The 26855-nt window shown below is 45.6% G+C and overlaps 1 protein-coding gene across 1 annotated transcript in view; it reads left to right on the forward strand.

Annotated features, from left to right (window-relative positions):
• Window positions 1-26855, forward strand: part of LOC147889776 (uncharacterized) — a 254000-nt gene that overhangs the window by 126081 nt on the left and 101064 nt on the right. Inside the window, exon 9 of the mRNA XM_087391512.1 lies at window positions 20697-20783. Within this exon, the coding sequence (XP_087247638.1) occupies window positions 20697-20783 (87 nt within the window). The remainder of the gene's footprint in view (window positions 1-20696; window positions 20784-26855) is intronic.

The raw sequence follows: 26855 nt of genomic DNA on the forward strand, positions 1-26855 counted from the left end.
TCAGACGAGTGAGGTAGAAAGAAACCAAGGCTGAGGCTGAAAATGCCATCTCAACCCTGTAGACGTCTCAGCACAATCTCTGAGAAAAGTAACTCTCCTGCTCGAGATGATACCTGCATGGTCGCCCAAATGGCCATTAGAGTGTGTATCGTATCTGTCCAAGGTACTGGCCAAGATCTGAGAAGGGTGAACTTGAGAACCCTCCAAAGCCTCGGTGCATCTGGTTCTCCAAATGTGCCATGCTGCAATGCTAGCTAGGATCTCCCATGGAGAGTCGAGGAGTGAGCAGCCCTGAAAAGAGTGGCCGGAACATCCTCTAGAGAGCACGACTCCACAAGGTGTCGTCGAATGTGAAGAGCCCAAGAGGAATCAAGTCTCTCAAAAAATACCTGGGGCCCTGAAAGAGTAAGCCAAGCCACTGATCCCCAGGTCATATAGAAAGGTAGGCGAACAAAGTGCTGAAAAGTCTTGCAATCCCCTTCCATATGATTCTCGCATGTCTGCAATCCCATAGGCAGTGCTGTATTGTCTCCAAAGCAGAAAGGTAGCGAGGGCAAGAAGGATCAGCTCCAAACTTGGACCTCCAATGGTTTACTGCTATCCCACCATGAATAGAAAGCCAAAAGAAGAGAGTGATTTTTCTATTCCGGTGGGATTTCCAGAGTCTTTGCCAAAAAATTTTCTGCAAGTCAGCAGGAATCTGAAAGTTCTCCCAATGATGAGCTCTGGTGGGCCTCCAACCCCTACAGTTGAGCTGGAATTTCATGGCATTACTGACCGTGTAACAAAAGAAGGGGATGCCCTTCTCTCGGTGCCCTTCATCTATCCATTCCCATTCCCCAGGGTCCCACTACAAAAACTTAATTGGGACACCTCCATACAGCCACAGCCTCCATGAGCCAAGGGCGAGGAGAAGCGGGTCAAGATCCAAGTACCACTGTGAAAGAGAGCCATGCTCCATGAAGCCCGCTATCCTGACTGGCTGAAACGGTACCTCCAACAAGATATCGTCTGTGGATCTGGACAGCCTGCCCTCTAAAGAAACATCAAATACTAAGGCATCCTCATGTGGGTCAAGAAAAGCAATCACCTGTAAAGGAACTCCCAATCTGGAAAATGCCCCCATCCAGGTGGACCAAGTAATAGGCATGTCATCTGTGTCCACCCAATCCAAGGGCAAGGCTGCATCAATCTGTTGGACTCTCCCTGCACTCCCTCTGCGATTAAGAACCATCTGGGCCTGTTGGTATGCAGGAAGCTTCTTGAAGGCTTTCCATGCTCCCACTGTAGATGCAAGGCCCCTCTCCCATCTTGGCCACTGCATGTAAGGAGAAGCTCCAAGTGGTCTGCCAAGCTCATCCAAAATCTTGTCATTCCACATGATAGGCTGCCTTTCAATCTCTTCACGGGTGGATGGGGGAATCCTGCGAAGAGTACTCCTGAAGCTGGCCCATGCTTTCAGGATAGCAACCATAAGAGGGGAAGAGGGAGACCTAAGGTGGGCTGTGTTGAAAACCCATCTAGTACTGTGTGTCCAATCCTCTCTTGAAGTGGGCGTGCGAGACTGTATGCATCTGATAAAAAAATCCTTCCAAGGCTCTTGCCCCCTCGTGCTCAGAAACCAAGGGGTCAGAGACCAAAGTGACTGGGGCTGGTGGATCTAAAGGCCCCTCCTGATGTGGAACTGTAGTGTCTGGGGCTGCAGCAACATCCACCTCTGGAATCTGGAAGGCGTCTGTCTGAACAGGATCAAAAGTCTCCTTCTGAGGTAAGGGAGAGCCACTCTGATAGCTCTCCATCATGGTACTGGGTGTGCTGCGTGTTGGGGAACTGAAGGGAAAGCATGAAGTGAACACAAAATGAGAATTCTTGCTTATGGAATGAAGAAAGGTGAGGTCCTTATGTAGGCACCTCTTGCATGATCACTGACATCACTGATGACCTCTGAGCTTCACAATCATCTCCTTAGTCAGCTCCTAGATTCTCTCAATCATCCTATGTGGCATCTACCACCACCTAACAGTGCTTATGGGCACCTAACTGTGCCTCTAGCACACACACATAGAAACCAAGGTGTGCCTGGGGCATACACCTTGAGATATCCCATCATACCCCCCCTCAAGGGAATGCCTCAAGCTATGTCAAGGATACATCTAGTCTCATAGTTTCTCATGCCATCTCATGGTGGTCAAGGATAAATCTATGGCTAGGTTCTCATGCTAGCAAGGGGTTCCCAAGGGTGTGAAGTAAACAAAAGGGATACAAAAGACCTTCCAATGGTTATCTCCCCTGCATGTACATGCACACAATGTCTGCAGGAGGTACCATGGAGCAAAACACATACACATGGCCTACATCATATGGTGACCAAAGGTGTTTACAAAACACAATAGTTTATTTCATTCATTTTGGAGGACTATCCAGGCTGAGTACCTTGACTCAACATAAAAAGAGAGATCTGGAGCATATATGGAGATGGTTCAAGAAGCATAATCTTCATAGGATGCCTCATTTTATGGAGGCACATCAACTGAAAGTAGATTGGCAGTCTCTGGCTTTGTAGTTGCTTCCTTTTTGGCCTTACAATACTTTTCATGGTGATTTTTTTTGCCACAATGTTTGCAAGGATTGATCTTGAAGCAATCTTTTGAGAGGTGATTAGTCTTCCCACAATGTTTGCAAGGTGAAAACTTGCCCTTCTGAATTTTTATGGCATAGGCTGTGTCATTGCCTCTCCGGAGTTCCATGTGCCTTTCTTCTTCTTGAAGAGCAGTAATAAGACCTTCAAGAGTAGGATTAGGAAGATTTTTCAAAGTGGTAACAACATGATCATAATCTTCAGGCATACTTTTGAGCAACATTGCCATTGCATCCTCTGTAGTGATTGGAGAGTTGATAGAAGCAAGTTGAGTCATGAGACTCCGCATATGACTGACATGGGCAGCCAAAGGAGTGCCACTAGCCATCTTTAATTCAAAGAAAGCAATCTTAAGTGACAATTTTGAGATGTGAGAGCTAGCACCAAAAATAATATCAAGCTTCTTCCAAGCTTCAGAAGGAGACTCCAAATCAGAGATGTGATGAATATAGTCATCTCCTAAGCCAAGAGCAATGATGCCATAGGCTTTCTCCTCTCTAGCAGGATCTCTTGCCGGGCGTGTCGGAGCTGAGGATTCTCTAGCATTAGAGGCTGTTGAAGGAGAAGTTGAAGCAGGTTTGACAAGCCCCCATCTTAACCTTCATCTGCCATGTGTGAAAGCCTTTACCATTGAACTTATCCATATTCAAGAAGGTAGCCATGAGAGGGTCTAACCCAGAATGAGCAGTGTCTACTCTCTTACAAGGCTAGAATGAGTTGAAGGGCTTCAAAGTACAAGCATTTAGAGTAGCGAAGACTTGTAACCAAATTCCATACTACAAATCAATGATGCTTTCACTTGCATGCTTCATAGAGGTGACTAAATGAAAGTATTCCAAGCAAATCCAGGTATATCAACTTTAAACAAAGCTGTAGCCACAGTTGTATTGATGCTATTCATCACTTTAAAACATCAGAACTGCTAAAGTAGCTTCTAATGTAGCATCAAACTCACAACCTTGTCAAAACTGTCCAAAACAGAGGCCTGAACTTGGAGGGCTTGTATCTCACTCTCCAAAGCAAAGAAAAAAGGGCTTCCTAGGTAGAAACAAAGGTCATATACCAGAGAAGAGCCACTGAGGAGGAGAGGCACAATTCCACGTCATGTCGCCATAGCTAACTGCTTGAAAGTCGACTGGTTTTTCCTTGTTTTCTCCTTGAATATGCAGCCATTGCTGCTCAAATTTCAACACAAGATAGCCCAAGGTATGGAGAAGCTTCCCCTAAAAGGAATTAGAGAAAGGTGGAGCAGAAACAGAGAAAATGCAGAAGAGAGTTTCGACGATTTTCGGGAAATGGCGACTAGCAGCGACGACCTTTCTTCAATTCCTTGCAAGTGAGAGTTCGCCCATACGAGGGGTATCTCCAGCCAGAAGGACTTGGAGAATGGTGAAGCGACGAGGGAGAACAAGCTCTATCAAGTATTGGGAAGAAGGGGAAGAAATGGTGAAGATGATGAAGAAGAAGAAAATGGAGAAGAAGAAGATGATGTGGCACAAATGGGCTCAAGGAGGATCATAGTGCTCTGATACCATGTTGGAGAACTAAAGGGAAAGCATGAAGTGAACACAAAATAAGAATTCTTGCTTATGGAATGAAGAAAGGTGAGGTCCTTATGTAGGCACCTCTTACATGATCACTGACATCACTGACTCTGATCTCCATAATCATCTCCTCAATCAGCTCCTAGATTCTCTCAATCATCCTATGTGGCATCTACCACCACCTAACAATGCTTATGGGCACCTAACTATGCCTCTAGCACACACACATAGAAACCAAGGTGTGCCTGGGGCATACACCTTGAGATATCCCATCACTGCGGGCATTGGGCGCCCTGCTGCCCCTGGTGGTCCTGAAGTGCGCGAAGCAGGGCGCCTTGTTGCTCTTGGTGGTCCTGGAGTGCGTGGTACAGGGTGCTGGGGAGGTGCAGTCGTGGTAGTACTTGAAGGAGCCCTTGAAGGAGCCGCACTAGAAAACCTCTTGGGTCTTCTTCTCTTCCTTGGGCAGTCTCTAGCAAAGTGCCCAAGGGTTTTGCAAATCCTGCACTGGTCCTGTCTACCTGAAATCTCGACTCTCTGTCGAAAGAGAGAGCCGCCTGGACGTTGAAGCATAATGTTGTCATATGAGATGTTAGGGTCAGAGACAATGACCCTAACACGAGGCAGCCCGTTTGCACTGACTGCCTCAGCTGAGGAAGAAGGCATGCCAGGAAGGGAAGGGATCTCCGTGACCACCCACTCCGAATGTGGCTCCGATAGTGGCAAGCAGTTGATGGTAGACCTGAGGAACACCAGGAAATCTAATGAACAGTGATGTGACCTGACTGTCCTCCTTGACCGGATCGAAGCCCAAGGTGTAGGGCAAAAGAAAGATCCTCCTCGAACCCAAAGCCAGGGGATTAGCTTTGAGAACAAGGGCTGTGGACTCGTGGGAGTCGAAAATCACTTGGAAGAATCCACGTCCCAAAAGTCGAATATCCCTTAGGTGAGGGGCGAGGTCTCCTGGTAATGCTGCCAGCATCCAGTCTCTAGCCTGTGATCTGGAAGGGTGTGACCCAAAGATGCGGGCGAAAAGTGATGTGGAGCCCTCTAATTCCACATCTTTCTTGAGCTACTGCAGCTCGTCTTCTGAAAAAATGACGGTTCTCGCGGCCGGTGGAGGTGGACGGAGATTGGCTGAATGGGGATCCATTCGCCAATTGATGTGAAAAGGCCGATTCCAGCACCGAAAAAGCTCCGTCCGTGAAACTATTGCCCAGGACGCCCTGAACGCAGGCGCAGGAAGAAGTAGAAAGAAAGGGTAGGAGAGAGGGGAAGGGAAGGAGAGGATAGACTGAAGGGGGAGACGGAGGTAGGCTGAGGGGGATGCGTGGGGAGTTGAGTTAGGAAGGAAGGGGGCAGGGAGGGAGAGGGAGGAGGTTTTTTTTTTTTTTATAACTCTTTTTTTTTTTTTTTTGGGGGGGGGGGGGGGGGGGGGTCTCCTTGGGGGGGGAGAGCAGTGGGGGGGGAAGAGGGAGAAGGGGGCAGCGGGGAGGGGGAGAGCAGCGGGGGGGGAGGGCGAGGGAGGAGGGTGGGGGAGGAGAAGGGGGTAGGGGGGCTGGCGGGGGAGAGGGAGGGCGGAGGAGAAGGGGGCAGCGGGGAGGGGGAGAGCAGCGGGCGGGGAGAGGGAGGGCGAGGGAGGGGGGCGGGGGAGGAGAAGGGGGCGGGGGGGCTGGCGGGGGAGAGGGAGGGCAGAGGAGAAGGGGGCAGCGGGGAGGGGGGCAGCGGGGGGGGGAGAGGGATGACGGGGGAGGGGACGGGGGAGGAGAAGGGGGGCGGGGGGGCTGATGGGTGGGGGAGAGGTAGGGCGGGGAGGGAGAGGTAGGGGGCAGCGGGGGGGGAGAGGGAGGGCGGGGAGGAGGAAGGGGAGAGGGAGGGTGAGGGAGGAGGGAGAGGGGGCTGGCGAGAGGGGAGGGAGGGGAGGAGCAGCGAGGGGGGGAGAGGGGGGGAGAGGGGGGGCAGCGAGGGAGAGGTAGAGGGAGAGGGGGCTGGCTGAGAGAGGGAGAGGGCGGGGCAGTAGCTCATGGGGAGGAGCAGCAGCCCACTTCTTCAAGCCCTAATTTTTGAAATTAGGGTTTCTGATATTTTCTCAGAAACATGCAGGACTGTATTCCCTAGTATATCAGAGGCTAAATATGCCAAAAGCCCTAAACTTTTCAGAGAGATTAGACAAAAATCATAATTTGGGCATGCGGATCTTCAAATACCCATATCTTCCCGTAGAGATGTCGGGTTGACAAGCTGTAAAAGACAAAAATGTAACTCTCAATCTACATTTTAGTCTTCTATCTTGACTTCAAATTCGTTGTCGTTTGGCCTGCAGAGGCATCACAAGTTGTGCGACCGTATTTCTTTGACGATTTTGACATGGGCAGCTGTGATTGAGTTGTGACAGCTGAAAGACGACTCCCGGGCAGCAAGATACTTAATGGACAGCTCAAGTTCGATCAGCCATTCACGTGATGCCACTCTCTTCCGAAAACATGTGCATCTCAGAAAACGAGCTGCGTAGACCAGCATGTTGACAAGCAGTAGTAATCACCGCCTAAGCTGAAAATCACATCCCGAACAGCATCCGGTGAGGCTAAGGAAGGGTTGCTCTACCATAGGGAGAGGATAGCTTCCATTTGTGGGCCTCCCTCATCCCTTAGGTTGAGCTTGAGCTTGGAGGGGATGGAGGAAGAAAGGAGGAAAGGTGGGCATGGCTCTGATACCACATGTTGGAGCATGGTGGTAGTAGGGAGAGAGAGAGAGGGTAGGCTAGGGAGAGAGGAAATGAAACTTAAATGAAAGCAAAGGAAAATGGAAATGAGCAATAGACCAAATGTACTTACATGACCCAAAAGGCCTTGAATGTATTGAGTGATATGACAATGCAAGTACAATGCCTTTATAGGATAGGCACACACACACTAAAGTGTCAAATGTATATGGGATAAGTCCCATAGTGACACATGGCACTCTAGGATATAAAGTAGTCTAGTACTATTCTATAACTCAATAAAAACGCGTGACCAAGTGCTTCGAAGACTCCAGAGTTGCCCTTAGTGGCATGTAATTAGGAAAGTAATGTAGAATTTGACAAGTGGCTTGTTGCCAAGAAAGAGAGCCTAAGAGCTCATGTATATTCATTCACGTTTTGGATTTGTATGAGCAGCTTCACGCTGAACTCTTGTACTCAATTTTCTCTTAAGTAAAAAAGTACCTTCGGGGGGTCCAGCCCGACAAGTTGTCCTGGGCCCTAGCTATTTTGTAGAGTGAGGGAATGAGAGAGAGTTTGAGAGAGCAGAGTGAGCGCAAGAAATTCATGCTGGTGTTAGTCTCAGATTTCAATTAAAGCATACTTGATGTGCATGGCAGACCACTAGGCAATTCACATTATATGCAGTGGTCTAGATGAGATAGGGGCCCTGCATCCACTTGGGGATCTTGGAAAGCTTTCAAAGGATCGGAGAGTTTTATCAGTTGATCATCTTGGAGGGACTGCAGGGAGGATTCAACAGATTGATGTAGCCATTCCAGTGGACTTGGATGGATACAAATGATATGCCTCTTACAGATTCCACTTGGTTGGGTGCTTTCGTTGGGACGGGTATTTCTATTCAGGTTATTGTTTTGAGGGATGCACATGAGGATGCCCTGGTTTTTTATGTTCAGAGTCTAGAGGGAGGCTACATGTCTTCTGATGATATCCTTCAAGGGGTTCCCTTCCAGCCGATCAAGATTGCAGGCTATGTGGAGTAGGGTATAGATTCACACTGATACCTGGATCCCAACCCTATACTTCTGGCTTTGGGTTCATGGAAACTTTGACTCTATGGAGGTGTCCCTATCAGATCTTTGCTTTAATGCTTGATTGACAATGCAAAGCATATCAAATGGGCACAATACTTTGCACTCACCTCAAACCAGGTTGTGTTGACGTGCATTCAAAGTGGAACCCCCATCCGATAAGCACTTGTTCGAATAACACACCTAGGACCATGTTTTTTTTTGGTTGTGCGTGACACTAAGGCACAAACGGTGTTTAATGCTTGATATACCATGGAAATCATATCTGATGAGCATAGTATTGTGCATGCACCACAACCTAGGTGGTATTGAGTTGCATGCGAAGTGGTGTGTCCATGCGATAAGTACTTGATCAGATAACACACCTAGCAACGTGTTTTTTTACGTATGTACATGACACTAAGGCAAAAACGGTATTTAATGCTCGATCAACCATGCAAAGCATATCCAATGGGCACAATGCTTTTCTTGAGTCTCAACCTAGTTGGTATTGACTTGTGTTCAAAGAGGCATACCCATCCGATACGTACTTAGTCGGATAACACACCTAAGAGCGTGTTTTTTTACGGCAGAAGGGATGGATGTCAATGAGTACAAAGAGAGAAAAAAGAGCATAGAATATCGTCATACGAGGCCTACCTGAAAAAGAAAAGGAAACACCCCTCTCACTTGCAAAGGATGTTGGGGACTTTTTTGCTGAGCATTTTGCCATGCAAGCGGTTGATGAAAATTCAAGCCATCGGGCAATCGTTTGCACAATGCTTGACACACGCAAGAGGGAAATCATCTTGGACAGCAGCAGGATTTATCTAAAGGGAACACCTTTCTACGTGACAGAAGATTGCACCCCCAAGCAGCAAGAAGAAAGGAGACGTATGTATGAGACTCGAGTCAAAAAAAAAGATCAAGGAGCTGAACAGGCTTTATAGGAACACGAGGCCTATGAGACCCACCAGAAGAAGCTGAAGATCATGTTTTGGAATTGTAGAGGCTTTCCTTGGTATGAAGGGGCTGGATTGAACAAAGTGCTACATGATGCAGACATTATTTTTCTTGCAGAGACTTGGGAAAGGGATATACGCAGGATTCCTAAAATCGATGGTTATTTGGTGCACTCCATCTGGCAAAAGCAAGTAGGTATACGAGGGCAAGGAGGGGTAGCATGCATATACAAAGACCATTTACATGACATGATCTCCATAGTCAAAGATGACATCCACAAACGCTTCATATGGATCATGGTAAAAGCAAGCCATCCGCCATTGTATATTGCAGGATTCTACATCCCTCATAGAGAATCCCCCTTCTACTAGAGACATGAGGTTGATCCATCCCAACCATTTGGAGACCTATGCTTAGATATTGCCATGTTCAGCAAACAAGGAAATGTTATGCTTATTGGTGACTTAAATGCACGCATAGGAGACTCACAATTTCAATATCCCACACAGCAAGAATATATAAAGGACCAGGAGATAGACATTGACCCCGGTTGGTGTAGATGCTCGGAGGATAAAGTGGTGAACGCACATGGCACAGCATTGGAGCACTTGATGAATGGGATGCACATGTTGGTGGTAAATGGGACAGCCCTTTTCCCAAAATCCAATTCCCCTACTTGTTTCCCTACCAGCGGGGGGGCTAGTGTAATTGACTGTGCATTGATTCATGTGGAAGCTTGTAATCTTGTCCACACTTGGCCCGAAGTCTCCTGACTCAGATCACAAACCACTCTATGTAGAGCTTAATATATTGTTGGCCACAGCAATTTTTGAGCAGCATACAGCAGCTGAGTGTGGATATAGAATAAATGAGGCAAAAAAGATGGAGTATGCTGAAAGTTTAGAGGCATGCCTGCTGGGAAAACAGAATTTTGGGTGGGCAGAACTGAAGAATGCTATTCTCACCACAGCCAAGTCAGTTTTGGGGTGCAAAAAGAACAGTAAAGAGCGTAAGAAAGGGCTACCCTGTAATGACTGGTTTGATGCTGAGTGCAAAGCAGCTAGGAATGAACTGAAGGGGATTCCAATGGGAGATGAGAGAAGAGCAGCTGAGAAACAGTTACATGCTCTCATACGCAAAAAGAGGCGTTTGTATATTGAGAAAAAGGAATGGACAGATGCAATTGACTTTGTCAAGCAACCTAGAAGAGCATGGAGAGGAGTTAAACAAAAGCCAAATGACATCATGGGAGATTTTACAGAAAAAGAGATGTTTGAGTATGCTCAACAGCTCTACACCCATCCTAAGGCTCGGCCCATGGTGAGCATGTCTCTCTTTGGCAACACTCAAGGCTTTTTCTCATTGGAGGATGTACAAGATGGCCTAAAGAAAATGGCAAACGGGAAGGTGGCAAACACTCTACATCTCACGGCAGAACTTATTAAGTGGACCAACGAGCACACACAAAGGCACATACTAATGGCATTAAACCAAGCATTGGTATATGGCTTCCCGATAGAATGGCAAGAGAACTGGAGCAAACCAATTTACAAAGGGGGTGACCGCGATCAATTATCAAACTATAGAACCATTATGGTATGTTCCACTCTAGCCAAGCTATATAGTACAATAGTAGAGGCAAAGTTGAGTATTTGGGCAAAAAAGGAAAAGAAGAGGGCAGTGGGACAAGCGGGTTTCAGGCCCAAACACTCTACGGTGGATCACCTAGTCACCCTCCGAGTTTTGATGGAGGAAAGCCGCCTCAAGGGGAAGCCGGAGAGAATGCAATGCATAGAAGTGCCCAAGGAGATAAGGTCCGCTGTCTTTAGACTTTATGAGAAAGTAAAATGCCAGCTGAAATGTAAGGATGGGATGTCATAGTCAAAACTATACAGCCAAGCAACCCCCCCTCAATCTCATACATGGGTCAACCAGTTGATACAGTGCACTCATTCAAATACCTAGGCATTGAAATTCCAGCCAATAATAAATGGAGCAGCTGTGTGCAACGGAGACTTGATGCACGATGGGGAAAGTATTACCAATTTGAAAATGACTGCAATAATAGCAATACAAGAAGATGGCATGTACGAAACATGAATTTTGGGGCATATGTGATACAGACAGTGCTCTATGGAGTAGAGGTGTGGGGTGGGAGTATATCATCCTCGAAATGAAATGATTTGGAAAAAATGCAGAAATCTTTTATTAGGAGACACCTTGGCATCAAGGCTACTACACCCTACTCTCTGCTACTTCTAGAGACAGGATACTTACCCATAGAGTTACATGCTTTAAAGAAGGTACTCAGATACATTACAAAGGTCAAAGGCATGGATGTTGAAAGGCTGCCAAAGAGGGCATGGGGAGAAAGTCAAAAGCCCCAAAAGACAAACAAGAGCAAGATTTTGGCATCTGGATGGGCACTAGATCTGAGAAATTGGTTTAGGAAGTGGGAGGTAGAGGAGTACTTGAACTACTCACCAGAGGAGGTAGATGAAGATGCTTTTCATCGTGACCTGCTGAATGCACTACACAGGAAATGGCAAACAACTAAAAATAGAGATAAGTTCGAGTACTACTGCACATTTATCAACCCCCAATATTGGCCCACTTATGCGGCAGAGGAGTCAGCCACGCAGAAGTACATTTACACACCTATGGCAATGCATAAGCGGAGGGCTTTGGCTTCACTTCGCACCCGATCACACTAGCTGCAAATTGAAATAGAAGGATGGAAAGACATGCCAAGAGAGAGCAGAATATGCCAATTATGTGACCAAGGTATGCCAGAAACAGAAGAACACATGTTAATGATATGCCCTTGCTATGCACACATTAGGAAAAAGTTCAGCTCTCTTCTTGAGGGACATAACAGACTGGCTGATTTGCTACATAAGGCATCACCCTCAGCTTTAGGAACATTTGTATCTAAGCTTTTCAAGCACAGAAACTCACCTAGACATAAAGGTAGTTTCTCTTATTACCCTCTCCTTTGAGGGAGGAGTCTTTATGTATGTAAGGTTTTGTATTGTTTCAGGTCCCATAGGCCGATTTTTTGTCTTCAGAGGACGATAATATATTATTATTATTCTTCTTCTTCTTCTCTTATTTCCTCTCTTTTCTCCTCTTTTTCCCTCTTTCCTCCCCTCTCTTCTCCTCTCTCCTCTTATTTCCACTCTTCTCTTATTTCCTCTCTTTTCCCTCCCTCTTTTCTCCCCTCTTTTCCCCTCTCTTTTCCCTCTTCCTTCCTTGTCTTTTCTACTCTCTTTTCTATCTTTTCTCCTCTCTTTTTCCTCCCTCTTTTCCCCTCTTTCCCTCTCTTCTCTTATTTCCTCTCTTTTTCCTCCCTCTTTTCCCCTCTCTTTACCCTCCCTCTTTCCCTCTTTCTTCCACCTCCGTTCTTCTCTCTTTTCTCTCTTTTCTCCTCTCTTCTTTTATCTCTTATTTCCTCTCTTCTCCCCTCTCTTTCCCTCTCTTCTCTTATTCCCTCTTTCCTCTTATTTCCTCTCTTCTCTTATTTCCTCTCTTTTCCTCTTTTCCCCTCTCTTTTCTCTCCTCTTTTCCCTCGCTCTTCTCCCCCCTCTTTTTCCTCTTTCTCCCGTCTCTTTTCTCCTCTCTTTTTCCTCCCTCTTTTTCTCTCTTCTCTCATTTCCTCTCTTTCCCCTCCCTCTTTTCCTCCCCCTTTTCCCTCCCTCTTTTCCCTCTTTCTCGTCTCTCTTATCTCCTCTCTTTTTCCTCCCTTCTTTCCCTTCTTTCCCTCCCTCTTCCTCCCCTCTCTTTCCCTCTCTTTTCCTCTCTTCTCTTTTTTCCTCTCTTCTCCCCTTGCTTCTCTTCTCTCCTCTTATTTCCTCTTTTCTCTTATTTTCTCCTCTCTGAAGCCAGGGGGGTTCATCATACAGCCAACTATGGATTGGCCTACCCTCTCCTCCAAGTCCCCCTCAACCCCCTCAACTCCTTCGACATCCATCAGGACTCGGTACTCTACAGTTGCAGCCATGACACCATCTCCATACGCATGGAATTACCAACAAGAAGGCTCAAAATGGCCCATCCTCGGGCAACAGGATCAGATTTTTTATCTGCAGCAGGCAGTGAGAGAGCTACGATGAGTTGGCAGAAGTAAAGGCCCGACTTCACATCTTGGAAGGGCGTGGTAAGCAGGCAGTAATTGATGAGGCTATAAAATCTTATAAGGATTCCCCCCCTACCCCGCAACTAGTCTTTACAGTCAAAGATCTTGTTCACACTGAAGTACAAACTGCTAGGAAGGAAGTTTTTTGTGGAAGTTGACAACAAAGCAAGTAAGTCTGATATCCAAGCAGAGATTAAAGAACGCGAAGCTAGATGTGATAATGCACTGAAGATTAGAATTGGGGGGCTCCCAAAAGATTGGTACAAAGAGGAGGATACATATAGTGAAATATTGATAAAGATCAAATCAAGTTTTCCCAACATTGAATGGGTGAATGATGATGAGCAAGATGATGACGACTTCAAGCCAGCTTCTATTTTGCACTATAGAGGTCATGCAATCCTTACACTGAAGTCAAAAGATATGCGGATCAAGCTTCTTCGACAATCTTACAAGCTGAAGGGCACAAAAGTATGGATAGCAGAGGAGCTTACGCAAAATCAACTCAAGATTAAGGCAACTGAATTAGCTAAAGTCATGGCTGCCAGAAAGGATGAAAAATGGGCAGTTTACCATGAAGGAGCAGCACTAATTAAAACCAAAAGACTCTCAGTCTTAAACTGATGTATGGCTGTTTACTCCCCAGAATATCATGTAGGTACTCTAAATAATTGGGGTTCCTTTTTGCACTTCTTGGGAGCTGCCATGTGCCCTCTCTAAAGGAGATGTACTAGAGGGTTTCTTGCTGTCCCATAGACCTTTTGGTCTCCAGTGGACGTTAATAGACTTTCTTTCTTTCTCTTCTCTTATTTCATCGCTTATTTTTTTCTCTTCTCTTTCCACCTCTCTTTTTTCCTCTCTTGTCCCTTCCTCTTTTCCCTCTTTCTCCCCTCTCTTTTCCTCTTCCATCCTCTATTTTCTTTCACTCCTCTCCTTTTCCCTTTCTCTTATTTTCACATCCTCTTTCTCCCCTCTCTCTTTCTCTTTTATTTCCTCACTTTTCTATCATATTTTCTCTCTTTCTCTCTTATTTCCCTCTTTTCTCTTTTAAAACATCAAACAACTTCAAAGATTTCTAGGCCAAATCAAATGGCATTGCAGATTTCTAAGATACCTTGCAGATATTTGCTATCCTCTCACAAAGCTGACTAGAGATACAGAACCATTCATTTGGGGAAGCCCTCAAGAAGATGCATTCAGCATTTTGAAAAAGATGCTCATAGTGGCACCTATCCTACAATCCCCTGATTGATCTCTTCCTTCTGAAGTATTTGTTAATGCCTCAGATTCAGCAGTTGGTGCAATACTAATGCTACAGAAAACACCAAAATGGTTTTGACCTATGTACTATGCAAGCATGATCTTAAGCAAACATGAAAGAAACTATGCAGTTACAGAAAGAGAGGCACTTGGTATGATTTATGCATTGCATAAGTTTAGACATTACTTGCTAGCTGATAAGGTGAATTTTCATGTTGACCACCAGGCTTTGATTTATTTGGTAAATAAACAACAACTAACAGGAAGACTTGCAAGATGGATGCTTTCGTTACAAGAGTTTGATTACACTGTGGTGCATAGACCAGGTAAACAGCATGCCATAGCTGATTATTTAAGCAAACTCTAGTCAGGAGAAGCTCCGACTAGCATTCCAGATGAACTCCTTGATGCAGGTATATTTATGGTAAGGATAGAAGAACCACCAAACTGGTATGACAAGATGTTATGTTTCCTTACTGAGGGACTGATTCTAGAAACATTGAATAGGGATCAAAGAAAAAAGTTAGTATTGCAAAGCAGACCTTTTCTTATCATTGATGGAGTATTATACAGAAGAGATATTGACCAAGTCATCAGAAGATGTGTCCAAGACCATGAGCAAAAAGCTATGCTAGCAGAGGCACATGGAGGCCCAGCAGGAGGCCACTTCTCAGGTGATATCATGGGCAAGAAAATCTTGCTGATTATGGTGGCCCAGAGTATTAAAAGATGCACACAATTATGCCAAATAATGCTTGTCATGTCAAAGGGATGACAGACCAATGGATAGTGACAGAATGCCACATCAGCCCATTCTTCCATTAGGACCTTTTCAAAAGTGGGGATTGGACTTTATTGGACCAAGCAAACCTCCAGCCAAATTCTCAGGTAATCAATATGTCCTTGGTGCTACTGATTATTGCACTAAATGGGTTGAGGCTGTAGCATTGAAGACATGCAAAGCTAGAACAGTTGCACATTTTTTATATCACGATATTGTAACCAAATTTGGTGTTCCAATTGAGATTGTATCTGACAGAGAAACCCATTTCATTAATAAAACCATCAGAAAAATGACCAAGATGCACATGATGTTGCACAAAAAATCCACAGCATATTACCCACAAGCCAATGGATTGGCTGAAAGCTCCAACAAGCTCATGAAAAAAGTTTACAGAAGGACAATTGCTGATCACCCATAGGATTGGGATCAGCATTTAGATTTAGTGCTTTGGGCTCTCAGGACAGCACACAAGGTGGCCTCCGCCACAGTTCCGATGGAAACCAGACTACGCCAATCCGACTCCAATCCGCCGCACACGCACTGCACATGTCTTCTCCGCCTTTTTGGAGTCCGACCGAGGCCTGACACCTTGTTCACGTGTTCTGTCCCGCATCCGATCCGTCCACCCTAGTCCGGCATCTGTACGACCATCGTGTCTGCCCCCTATTCGACCCTACAGTTCTCCACAAGCATCACAACAAAGTCCGACTATGCTCCGCCTATCCGACCTCACTCCGCCCTCCGCCCACCCATTCACAGAACACACTGTTCTAGCCGTACCGACCCGATAGTGCCCGTATCTACATAGCATCAACGGTACAAAAATTGACAAGGCAACTCACACAAACGACACCCTCACCACGAGGAGGAGCATCATCGCCGACCCAAGCCTTATTGACCCCATGATGCACACTCATATAAACAAGGAGGGATGGAAGGTGGATTATACACACACCCAATCGCTGCTTCATTCTACTAGTCCGACACATGCGAAACTCCCACTGAATCTCCGGACAACCAGTGAACGACGGCTTCCGCACTCAAGCTTCCCTTCAAATGGCTCCCAAACGCAATTTGCGCCTAACAACTCCCTTGCCTTCTAAAACGCAGGATTCGTCGCTCGAGCTCCTTCACCGAGCTGCTTTGCTAGACGACGAGATGGGTAGAAGCAAAAAGTCCATGACTCTGCCAAAAGAGCCCCCGCACAAGCCCTGACGGGGAGAAGGTGATTCTCATCACAGAGAATGAGGAGACCGAGTCCGATGATGAACCCCCCCCCACCACCGCTAAAGAATTAGCTTGTGACGGCTAGTTTTGCAAGCTTCAAAGTTTCTCTGGACCTCAGCAAAAACCAGAAATGTTTAAAGAAGATAGGCCTGCTTCAGTACGTAAGTCTGCCATGGACATCGTGGAAGGCCCCGCAGGATTTTTTCGCACAATATGAAGCGTTCCAAAAATCAGGAGGTATGTTGAGCAACAATCTCATGGTCACACTAGAGATTATCTCCGAGGTCTTTCAATTACCTTTGATTAGGGAGGAAGTTGCCGATAAGAAAGATGTCGATAGTGAGATGCATAAAGAATTTGGTCCACCTGAAACATAGAAGAATTATTTCTTTGTGAGTAATGTATAAGATACAGGCCGCCGCCAATAATTGGTATGGTTCTTAGAGAGAATGCAACTGTTAGTGAAGCCCAACACAATGAGCCGAGACTCATATGCAATACTCCGTGCAGCAGAAAAGGGCACATGAATCAGCTGGGCTCACCTATTCCATACACATCTCATGGGGGGAGATGGCAAAGAAAGATTTGACTACATGGAATGCACATTTGAAGATTGCCTCGTTCATCACAGCTTTGTTCGAATTGCAGCACAAAACAAGGAGGAAGTGCCAAGCATCATAATACAGTACAGAGAATATAGAAAAAAGCACATGCATGACAAAACAGAGCAAGACAACAAAGAATCAGACAAATTAAAGGCTGCCACAGTGCAAGATTTTCAAGCAGTTCAGTATTCGGAGGATGAGGCTTTACAAGCTGTATACGGTAAGTCATTGGCAAAAACACTCTGGGACACGCCACTGGCAAAGGAAGGGATGCCCCCTCAGCAAACACCATAGAAATTGGCCAAAAAAATCAAGCTCAATCAACGCGCTAAAGCACAGATGCCGAAGGAGACATTGCGCAAGCCCGAGGACGATGTGGCTCGTTTGTTCCTCAACTCACCTCTCTAGTCCCAATTTGAGAATTTGTCTCCAATCCACAAGCTCGACTTGCTGGAAACTCCTGGGAAGGAAACATCGGCAGTCGCACCACACGCAGAGGTGTCAAGCATGCAAGCTAGTAATGCCCTGCTCATACTCCAATAATGTGTTTCTCAACAACAGAGAGAACAAGCTACACTACTGCAGCAAGTCGAACAGCTCCAAAAATTAAAGGAGCAAGCACAGGAATTCATGATCAAGCATTCCAACTTGCAGCAACAGCTTGTCAGTGCACAAGCCAGAATTATAGAGCTTCAGGACGAATATGCAAGGTCCTCAGAGCAACACAACAAGCATATTGCAAAGCTAACAGCACAGGTCAAAGTGCGACAGGATTGCATGCCGACTGTGACAGCATGGCTCCAAGAGATGAAAGATGAGTTCTTTGTTCAACTCGACTGCATGGGAGCAAATAAAAATGATCTTCAAATCGAAAATCTTTTGTTACAGCAACAGCTTCAAGCGCTCCAACATGTTGAACAGCAACTCAAAGAAATGGCTAACGAGGTAGACGGTGTCTTCCTTAGCAAATATGAATTTTCTAAGTTGAAAAATCAGCTGGTCCGGACATCACAAGAAATGTGGAATACCTTGAAGGGCAGACTGTTCACTATAGCCAAACGACCTTACGATGTTTTTGCATCGGCTGCCTATGTCTACGAGGAGGCAAAATCAAAGGATGTCTAGAAAAAACAAATGCCATTGGAGGACCACCTCACAATCTTGGACACAAACAAAGCACGACCTTTTACAACTTTCAGTGACCCTGCAGAATTCATGATCCAGATTCCTAAGCTTACAGCAAATCAGCAAGAGGAGGATGCTAGCATCGAAGTCAGAACTACTCCTAGCAACTCCAGATGTGCCAACCCCAACAGAACCAATGAACATCCCGAAGGAGCAGAAGCAACACCAGAGACTCAGGAACAACAAGAAGAAATAGAGACTGTGGATTCAGTTATCATTCGAGGGACACTAATTGATCTCAACGCTTCCCATACCTTCAAGGTGCACTTGAAGGAGTATTTTCAGTGAAGAAGGGTTCGTGTCCCCGACTTTTTGAGAAAAAGCCTCTCTACCGGAAGTGCCAGGTGTTGAAGGCATAGCCTCCACCCACATGAACACTAACCAAGGGATAGGTTAAATACACCTCTGGTAAGAGGGAGTCATTAGAACAAGGTAGTGGGGATCAGTTTGTAACTGTAGGGATAGTTGTAACTGTCCCGAACAACACTCCTTAGTGGCCTGATCCACCACATAATGTTTTTGACCAGGACTGTTATATTTTGTAACTTACTGTTGCCTTACAACAGTTGGACTGATATTGGATGGCTCTAAAAACTTGTATCAGCTCCTGTTGAGAGTTTGCGTTGTTGAGTTGATGTACTCTTTGTCAAAACATAATATACGAGAAGCATACTTCCTTTTGCAAGATTTCCTCCCTGTCCTTTTTACATCTTGTGACAGTCTTTTATAGTCCGTCTACTGTCCGACTATACTCTGACTGCTGGCACCTTGTTGCCAGGAGTGGAGATGTGTTTGTGTTTTTCACTTGTCTGAAGACACTCTGAACAGAAGGGCACCAAGAGAAGACCATCCCCTTCTTTCATTACACGGTTAGAAATGCCAGGAGATTTCAGCTTAGTTGTAGAGGTTGGAGGCCCTCTAGATCTCCTCATTGGAACAGCTTTCACATTTCTACAGATGTGCAGAAAAACTTTTGAAGGAGACTTTGGAAATCCCTCAGAAATAGAAAAATCACTATATTCTTTTGGCTGTCTATATTGCAATGAACTTGTGGAGGTCTAGGTTTGAGGCTGACCCTACATGTCCTTGTTGCCATTCTGCAGTTGAGATAGTTCATCATTGCCGTTGGGGGTGCAGACGAGCGAGGGTGATCTGGAAGGGTGTTGCTAGGATCTTATGCACTTTCCATACATCACCCTTCTTCATGACTTGGGGCTTAGTTTGCTTGGCTATCTCTTATAGGGCCTCAGGTGTTCTTTGAGAAACATGATTCAGATGGGATTTCTCTATTTGTTGACACTGAGTAGAGTCATGTTCTCTCCAGGATGTCTCATTCACTCCTTTCAAACCTGCAGATGCTGCTGTAGACAATTCATGGGAGATTCTGGCTAGTATTGCAGCATGGCATATTTGGAGAGCCATATGTACAGTGGCATTGGATGGATCCCAGGTTCACCCCTCTCATACACTGGCTAGTATTTGGACTGATACTATAGATACCTTGATGGCCATCTGGGCGAGCATGGAGGGGTCATCGATAGCAATTTCACCCTCAACCCTGGTTATTTTCTAGCTCTTTTTGAGGTTTGATTTTTCTATTGGCATGATGTACTCCCGCATTGAGCTTGCTCCTTCGGTTTTCTTTCATACTTAATAGAAGTAGTTCTTTTGCAAAAAAAAGGTGGTGGTTGAGATGACCTTTATTAGGGCACAATGAATGTGACTTTGCTGAAAACCTCAGGCTGTGTTTTTTACTTCCTTAGGTTGGTGTGGCCTATATAGTCGGGCTTTGTGCAGCCTAGGAATGATTTTCTTCTGCCGGTTTGCTTGAGCTTTCTTTCTCCCTTAGTAGAAAGATACTCTTTCCTTTGAAAACACTGAATCTGACGTTATGCAAATAGGAATCAACTGGTTTAGGTGATGATGTTGGACTCTTCAGCAGTTGCCATTCTATGTTCAGAAGTAGCTCAGGCCAGGAATTCGTAACATTTGTTCCAACATGACGCTGGAAGACATCTTTGTTTGTAGACCTTGAGAGAGCAAGTACATTAAGCGATAAATTATTAATTGATAATGCCCACCAAACTAACAAATTTAGTTCCTCATAATTCCATATTGTTTTTCTAAGGTTTCCTTTTGGGTGTTGATAATTACATCTCAAGAATGTGAAAGCTTTTCGAGCATGAGTTGATTTGAGTGGAATAAATTTCAGTCATAGCAGTCTATTAGAGGGTGTTTTTTCAAATGGATTATGGAGATGGAAATATCTGTTTGTCGGTTGGCAAATGCTTTCTGAAGGGATAAAGCAGGTCATGACCTGCGTCGTATGTCATAATTTTACTTTTGTGAGACATTCCAGGAATTTATTATATGTTTTTGCAGCATAGAATCATTTTATCATCTTGCAATGCTTGCATGGCCCTTTAGGAAGGGCATAATTGTTCATCTAGCTGAATCAATTTAAAAAATATCTAGAAAGGACTTGAAATTAATTCTATAGGCAATTAGTTTTGGAAGAAGAAATTGATATTTATGATGTTAAAAGAACTAAAATTGTGGCTTCTTTTCGGATGTCTCTTTTTTGCAGGTTGATGGTAATAATCCAACCATTCACTCAGCAAGCAGCATGCAAAACAGTCATGGGAAAATGGATAGTCCACACAAAGGACAAGAGGTATCTTCACACATGGTAAGATGTTGTTAGGAAGTCTTTAATTCCATTTTGAGGTGGATGTACAGTCAAGTTTCAAATTTGGGTTCGTATATTGATTGTATCTATGGTGCCTTTTTTTTTTTTTTTTGGGGCAAAAAGAGACTTCTATTAAGTATTAAAGAAAACCGTTAGAGCAAGCTCCATACGGGATACACCATGCAATGCATGAAAAGCTCAAGAGCCAAAAAGAAAGGATTGGGGCTGATAGTGCCATCTCAATCCAGTAGAAACCTCCGAGAAAAAGGGAGAACCTCTCCAAACTCGAAGAAATACAGTCCTCCTAGAAGAGGCTGCCCATGAAGGGCCACGAAAACCATCCCGTTTTCGAAAGACGAGTTGCAGTAGCTCAAGCAAGACACCAAGCAGGAGAGTTCTACTTCACTCTTTGCTCACATCCATGGGTCCCACCCCTCCAGGTTATCCCCTCCAAGTTATAGGCCAGGGACTGGATGCTCGCCGCATTACCTAGAAACCTCGCAGAGCACCTCACGGTTGTCTGCTGGGTCGAGGTTTTTTCCAGGTTGTTTTTTACTCTCCGGATGCAGCAGGTACAATGCTTCAGGCTAGTCCTTTAGTATTGAGCTTTAGGAGGATCTTTTTGACGCCCTTCTCATTAAGGTTTGACCCTGTGGAGGAGGACAGTTGGATGACTTTACTTTTCATCAGACACCCCAGCCTTCTTCGGGTGTACCATCAACTCCTACACTCCAATGGGGCCGCTTTCGGGTTGGTCACTAAGATTCCCCCTCTCCCTCTCCCTGGGATGTCTTCTTTAGCAAAACAGGTAGTTAGGTCAGATGGGGTACCATGAGTTAGGGTCATTGTCGGTGACCATAACATCACGGATGACCACATCATGCCTTAGTGTTCGGATGGCTCTTTCTTCAGACAGAGAGTCAAGATTGCAGGGAGACAAGATCAATGCAGTATTTGTAGGACTACCCTCAGACAAAAGGGGTGGTAGGGAAGGTGGTATCCACTCCCTAGAGAGAGTAGCTTGGGATGCCTTCCTTTTTCAGTATAGTGGCAGGGATGCTTGGCACAATGATGCTTTTCACACTCATCCACAATCTCTCGTGTTTTCTTGGTCGAACATGAGGTTGCAAATGCCTATCCATGCAAGGATTGATAGTTTATGTGGATGATTGGGCTCTTGACAGAGTTGGTATTGTATGCATTACACCTGGGGCATCCACTTCAGATCATTTTCCTGTGGTTTTGTTTGTTTCAAATCCTCATGTAACGATTCGCTCTGCCAATATCAGAATTCTAGTTGCCTTTTATGGAGAGGAGGGCCTTACAAAGGCAGTGTTGCGGACTTGGGTATCTTACATGCATGATGGGAAGCTTTCACCATCCGATGTAGCTGCAACTCTCTTAGATATTAGCGACTTTTATCATTCAGTTGCTCGTACTAGGAGAGGTGAGATACTCAGGCGAGAGATAGGTATCCGTCAACAGTTGTCTGCTCTTCAGAGGGACGAGCAGAAGAGGCCTACAGATGCTTGGGTTCAGGAGCGCCTTGCTGCAGCAAGGGCCCAGCAGCAGTCATTTGTAGATCAGAGAGAAGAGTATGCCTTTCACGCTAGAGAGTCATTTTGGACTCAGACGGGAGGTAGGGTCAACAAGAAGTTCTTCTCTACTCTTGGCCCCAGGCATAGTAAGAAGAGCGTATCACAGCTTGGTGACTCAAACGGAGTTTTACAAACAAATCCAGATGTCGTCTTGTAGGTAGCTATAGAGTTCTATGCCTCCCTTCTTACAACAGATCCTGACAGTCAGGCCACAGATGATGCTAGAGTTGTTATTTGGAAACACTTATCTATGTTGGTGACAAGGGATATGATAGTCTCACTGGATGCACCCTTCACCAACATAGAGTTCACGATTGCTTTATCCGCCCTTTATAAGGGTAAGTGTCCTGGATCAGATGGACTTACCCCCTCTTTCTTTATTATTTTTTGGGATCAAATTAAGGATCACATTACCTCAGCCTTGCAGGTCATTTGGGACTCGAGTGAGGTGCCAGACTCGCTTATGGAGGGTCTCATTCATCTTATTCCAAAAGGGGTTGCAGGAATTTAGTGTCTCAGTGGAAGCCGATCACTCTTTTGGGCACCTTGTACAAAATCTTAGCAAAAGCAATCAGCCTTCGTTTGCAGCCTTTTCTTCTAGATCTTATACATGACACACAGATGGGCTTTGTGCATGGCAGGTGCATTTTTGATAAAATCTTCTCATTTTGGGAGGCATTTGATTTGGCCATGCATAATAGCCATGGGCTTGCCATTCTACTTCTGGGCTTTGAGAAAGCTTATGACAAGGTAGATTGGGGCTTCTTAGAGGGTACCCTCGCTCGTTTTGGATTTTTGGATGCATGGAGCAGAGGAGTGTCAGCTCTCTATAGATCAGCCCATAGCCACGTGCTTATTGGTAGAGTCAGGGGAGATAGGTTTCCAATTACCAGATCAGTCCGTCAAGGATGCCCTTTTTTTTTTTGCAAGAAAAGTTCTTCATTAAGTATGAATAAAAACCGCAGAGCAAGCTCAAGTGCGGGAGTACATCATGTCAAGCATGAGAAAAAACAGTTCAGAATGAGAAAACAAAAATCCCAGGTGGCAGCTGAAAATGCCACCTCATCCTTGAAGGAGAGTTAGAGAAGAAAGGACGATCCTTCCAGACTCTGAGAAAAGCAACCCTCCTAGCAGTAGCAATCCTGGAGGTTCCTTGTATGTTCGCCCAAATGGCTATCAAAGTGTGTATAGTATCTGCCCAGATATCTGCCCAGATACTGGCCATAGTCTAAGAAGGGGGAACCTGGGAGTCCTCCAAAGCCTCTGTACATCTGGCTCTCCAAATATGCCATGCAGTGATACTAGCCAGAATATCCCAAGATGTGTCAACAGAAGCGTGGAGAGCTCTGAATGGAGTAAACGGAACATCCCAGAGGGAGCATGACTCCACAAGATGTTGTCAAACAAAGAAAGCTGTGTCCGTGTCATGTCCCTCGAAAAAATCCTGTGGACCAGTGAGTGACAACTAAGTAACTGATCCCCAGGTCATGAAGAAGGGTGCTCTATGAAAAGTGTAAAGTATTCTAGCAACACATTTCCAAACCATCCTCGCCTGAGTGCACTCCCAAAGGCAGTGCTGCACTGACTCGACTACTGAGTGGCATCGAGGACAAGTAGGGTCAGCCCCGAACCTAGATCTCCACAGGTTCACTGCAATCCCTCCATGAATAGTAAGCCAGATGACTAACTTGACTTTCCTATTCCTAAGGGATTTCCAAAGTCTCCTCCAAAAGTTTTTCTGCATCTTTGCAGAAATCTGAAAAGTATCCCAATGAGGAGCTCTAGAGGGCCTCCCGCCTCTACAACTGAGCTGGAATCTCCTGGCATTTGTGATCGTGTAACGAAAGAAGGGAATGCTCTTCTCTCGGTGCCCTGCAACTACCCACTCCCATTCCTCTAGATCCCATTGCAAGGATCTAATAGGGGAACCTCCATACAACCAAAGCCTCCAAGATCCAATAGCCAAGAGAACGGGGTCTGGATCCAGATACCACTGTGAGTCTCTACCCATTTCCATGTATCCTGCAATCCTGACAGGCTGAAAAGGAGCCTCCAAAAGAATGTCCTCTGAAGATCTATGGAGTCAACCTCCTACATGAACCTGAAAGACAAAGGTATCCTCATGTGCATCCCACAAGGCTATAACCTGTAGAGGGATACCTATCCTCGAAAAAGCCCCCAACCAGGTGGACTCAGAAATAGGCAAATGATTTGTATCCATCCACTCCACTGGTATGGTTGCATCTATCTGTAATATTGAGGCCCCCTTCCTCAGTGGGTAGAATGAGAGTCTCCCAAGCCACCCTGGCTATCACATCTGAAGTGCCGTCTAATCCACTCCACAAAAAAATCTTGATAGGTCTCTTGTGATGAGTGATACTGCTTGCAGATCGGCACCAGCAAGAGCAAACAAACCAGGTTGTAGCCAACAGTACCTGGTTTACAACCACCACTCTAGATGCAAGGTCAAGTCTGGCCGAACTCCAAAATAGGAGTTTCCTCCTGATGCTCTCCAACATGGGAGCGAACTGCTGTGCTGGAGAAATGCTCACCCCAACCTGGCATCCAAGATACCTGACGGAGACACCCCTCTGAAACGCCAATATCAGCACCCCAATATGGAGTGTCCTGATCACTAATCCAGAAACCATTGGATTTGTTACAGTTAATGTGAGCCCCTGCTGCAATGCAAAATAAATCCAAGGCTAATCCAAGGCTGTCCTAAAAGAGGTGAGTGTCCGTGGAGTGGCATCCAACAAAATAGCTGTGTCATCTGCCAGCTCACTATCCAGCAACTCCTCTTCCTGTCTCAACAGAAGTCTCAGCCCAAAAATATCAGCTTGAGCTCTAATATAGAGGCTCATAGCTTTAGCCACAAATAAGAATAGAAAGGGGGCTGGAGGGCATCCCTGTTGGACTGATCTGGATATCTGAAACCTATCTCCCCTGACTCCACCAATGAGTACCTGGCTATGGGCTGACGTGTAAAGAGCAGAAACCCCTCTAATCCACAAATCTGAAAATCCAAAGCGAAGAAGGGTTCCCTTTAGAAAACCCCAATCTACCCTGTTATATGCTTTTTCGAAATCTAGGAGTAGAATTACCAGTCTATGGCCCTCATGCATAGCCCACTCAGAAGCCTCCCAAAATGAGAATATGTTATAAAAAATGCTTTTGCCATGGACAAAGCCTGTCTGTGTGTCATGTATAAGATCTAGCAGGATTGGTTGCAATCGCAAGCTGATGGCTTTTGCCAAGATCTTATACAAAGTGCCCAGTAAGGTGATTGGTGTCCACTGAGACACTAAATTTCTGCAACCTCCTTTTGGGATAAGATGAATGAGACCCTCTGAGAGTGAATCCGGCATCTCACCCGAGTCCCAAACGCCCCGTAGGGCTGAGGTGATGTAATCCCCAATCCGATCCCAAAAAATAATAAAGAAAGAAGGTGTAAGTGAAGGGAATCAGGGACAGCAAAGGGCAACAAGAAGGAGAGGAGAACACACAATGTGGGGGTGTCAAGAGACACCAAAGAATAGTATTTCATGTCCCGAACATCACCAAGAACCTGGTTTCTGTTGGTCAAATGGTTGAGCAGGGCTTGCAGGTCAGATTTAATTCTCATGAATGCTTTGTTGAGGATATGAAAAATAACGATCGCTTGATAGCAAAAGGAAAGAAGAAGGGCAGGATGTTTACGTTGGATGTGGACATGCCTGAATTGAGTGCAGCAATGTTTCGCAGTGTAGCATTGGAATCCCCTGTAACATACCTAACTTTGCCAAGAGACGAGAAAGCCATATGGCCTCCTTTGCGGCCTCCGTGGCTGCCACATACTCTGCCTCAGTGGTAGAAATGGTAACACAACCCTGTAGACGAGAGACCCATGAAATTGCACCACCTGCGAATGTGAACAAGTAGCCTGTAGTCGACTTCGTACTCACTGGACAACCTGCATAATCAGCATCTACATACCCATGTACCGCTGAATCTGTCTGCCCAAAGCATATGCACATATCCTGAGTGCCTTTGAGATACCTCATAACCCCTTTCACTGCTTCCCAATGCCGTTTGCCAGGATTCACCATGTATCGGCTCACTACTCCCACTGCATAAGCAATGTCTGGTCTAGTAGCAACCATGGCATATATCAAACAACCAACAGCCGATTCATAAGGTATCTTGGACATTGCAGCCCGCTCATCTGATTTCGGACTATCCTCTTGAGAAAGTTTGGAGACTTTGGCTCTATGGAGGAGTTCCCATCAGGTATTTACAGTGGGACCCCAGAGAGTGGGAGTGGATTGACGCGGGGCATCGAGAGAAGACCATCCCCTTCTTTCGTTACACGGTCAGTAATGCCAGGAGATTTCAGCTCAGTAGTAGAGGCTGGAGACCCTCCAGAGTTCCTCACTGGGAGACTTTTGGTATTACTGCGGATCAGCAGAGGTACTTCTGG

This window comes from Dipteris shenzhenensis, chromosome 20, assembly GCF_047967505.1.
Source record: "Dipteris shenzhenensis isolate YYH24624 ecotype China chromosome 20, Dip_SZ_1.0, whole genome shotgun sequence".
Taxonomy (NCBI): Eukaryota; Viridiplantae; Streptophyta; class Polypodiopsida; order Gleicheniales; family Dipteridaceae; genus Dipteris; species Dipteris shenzhenensis.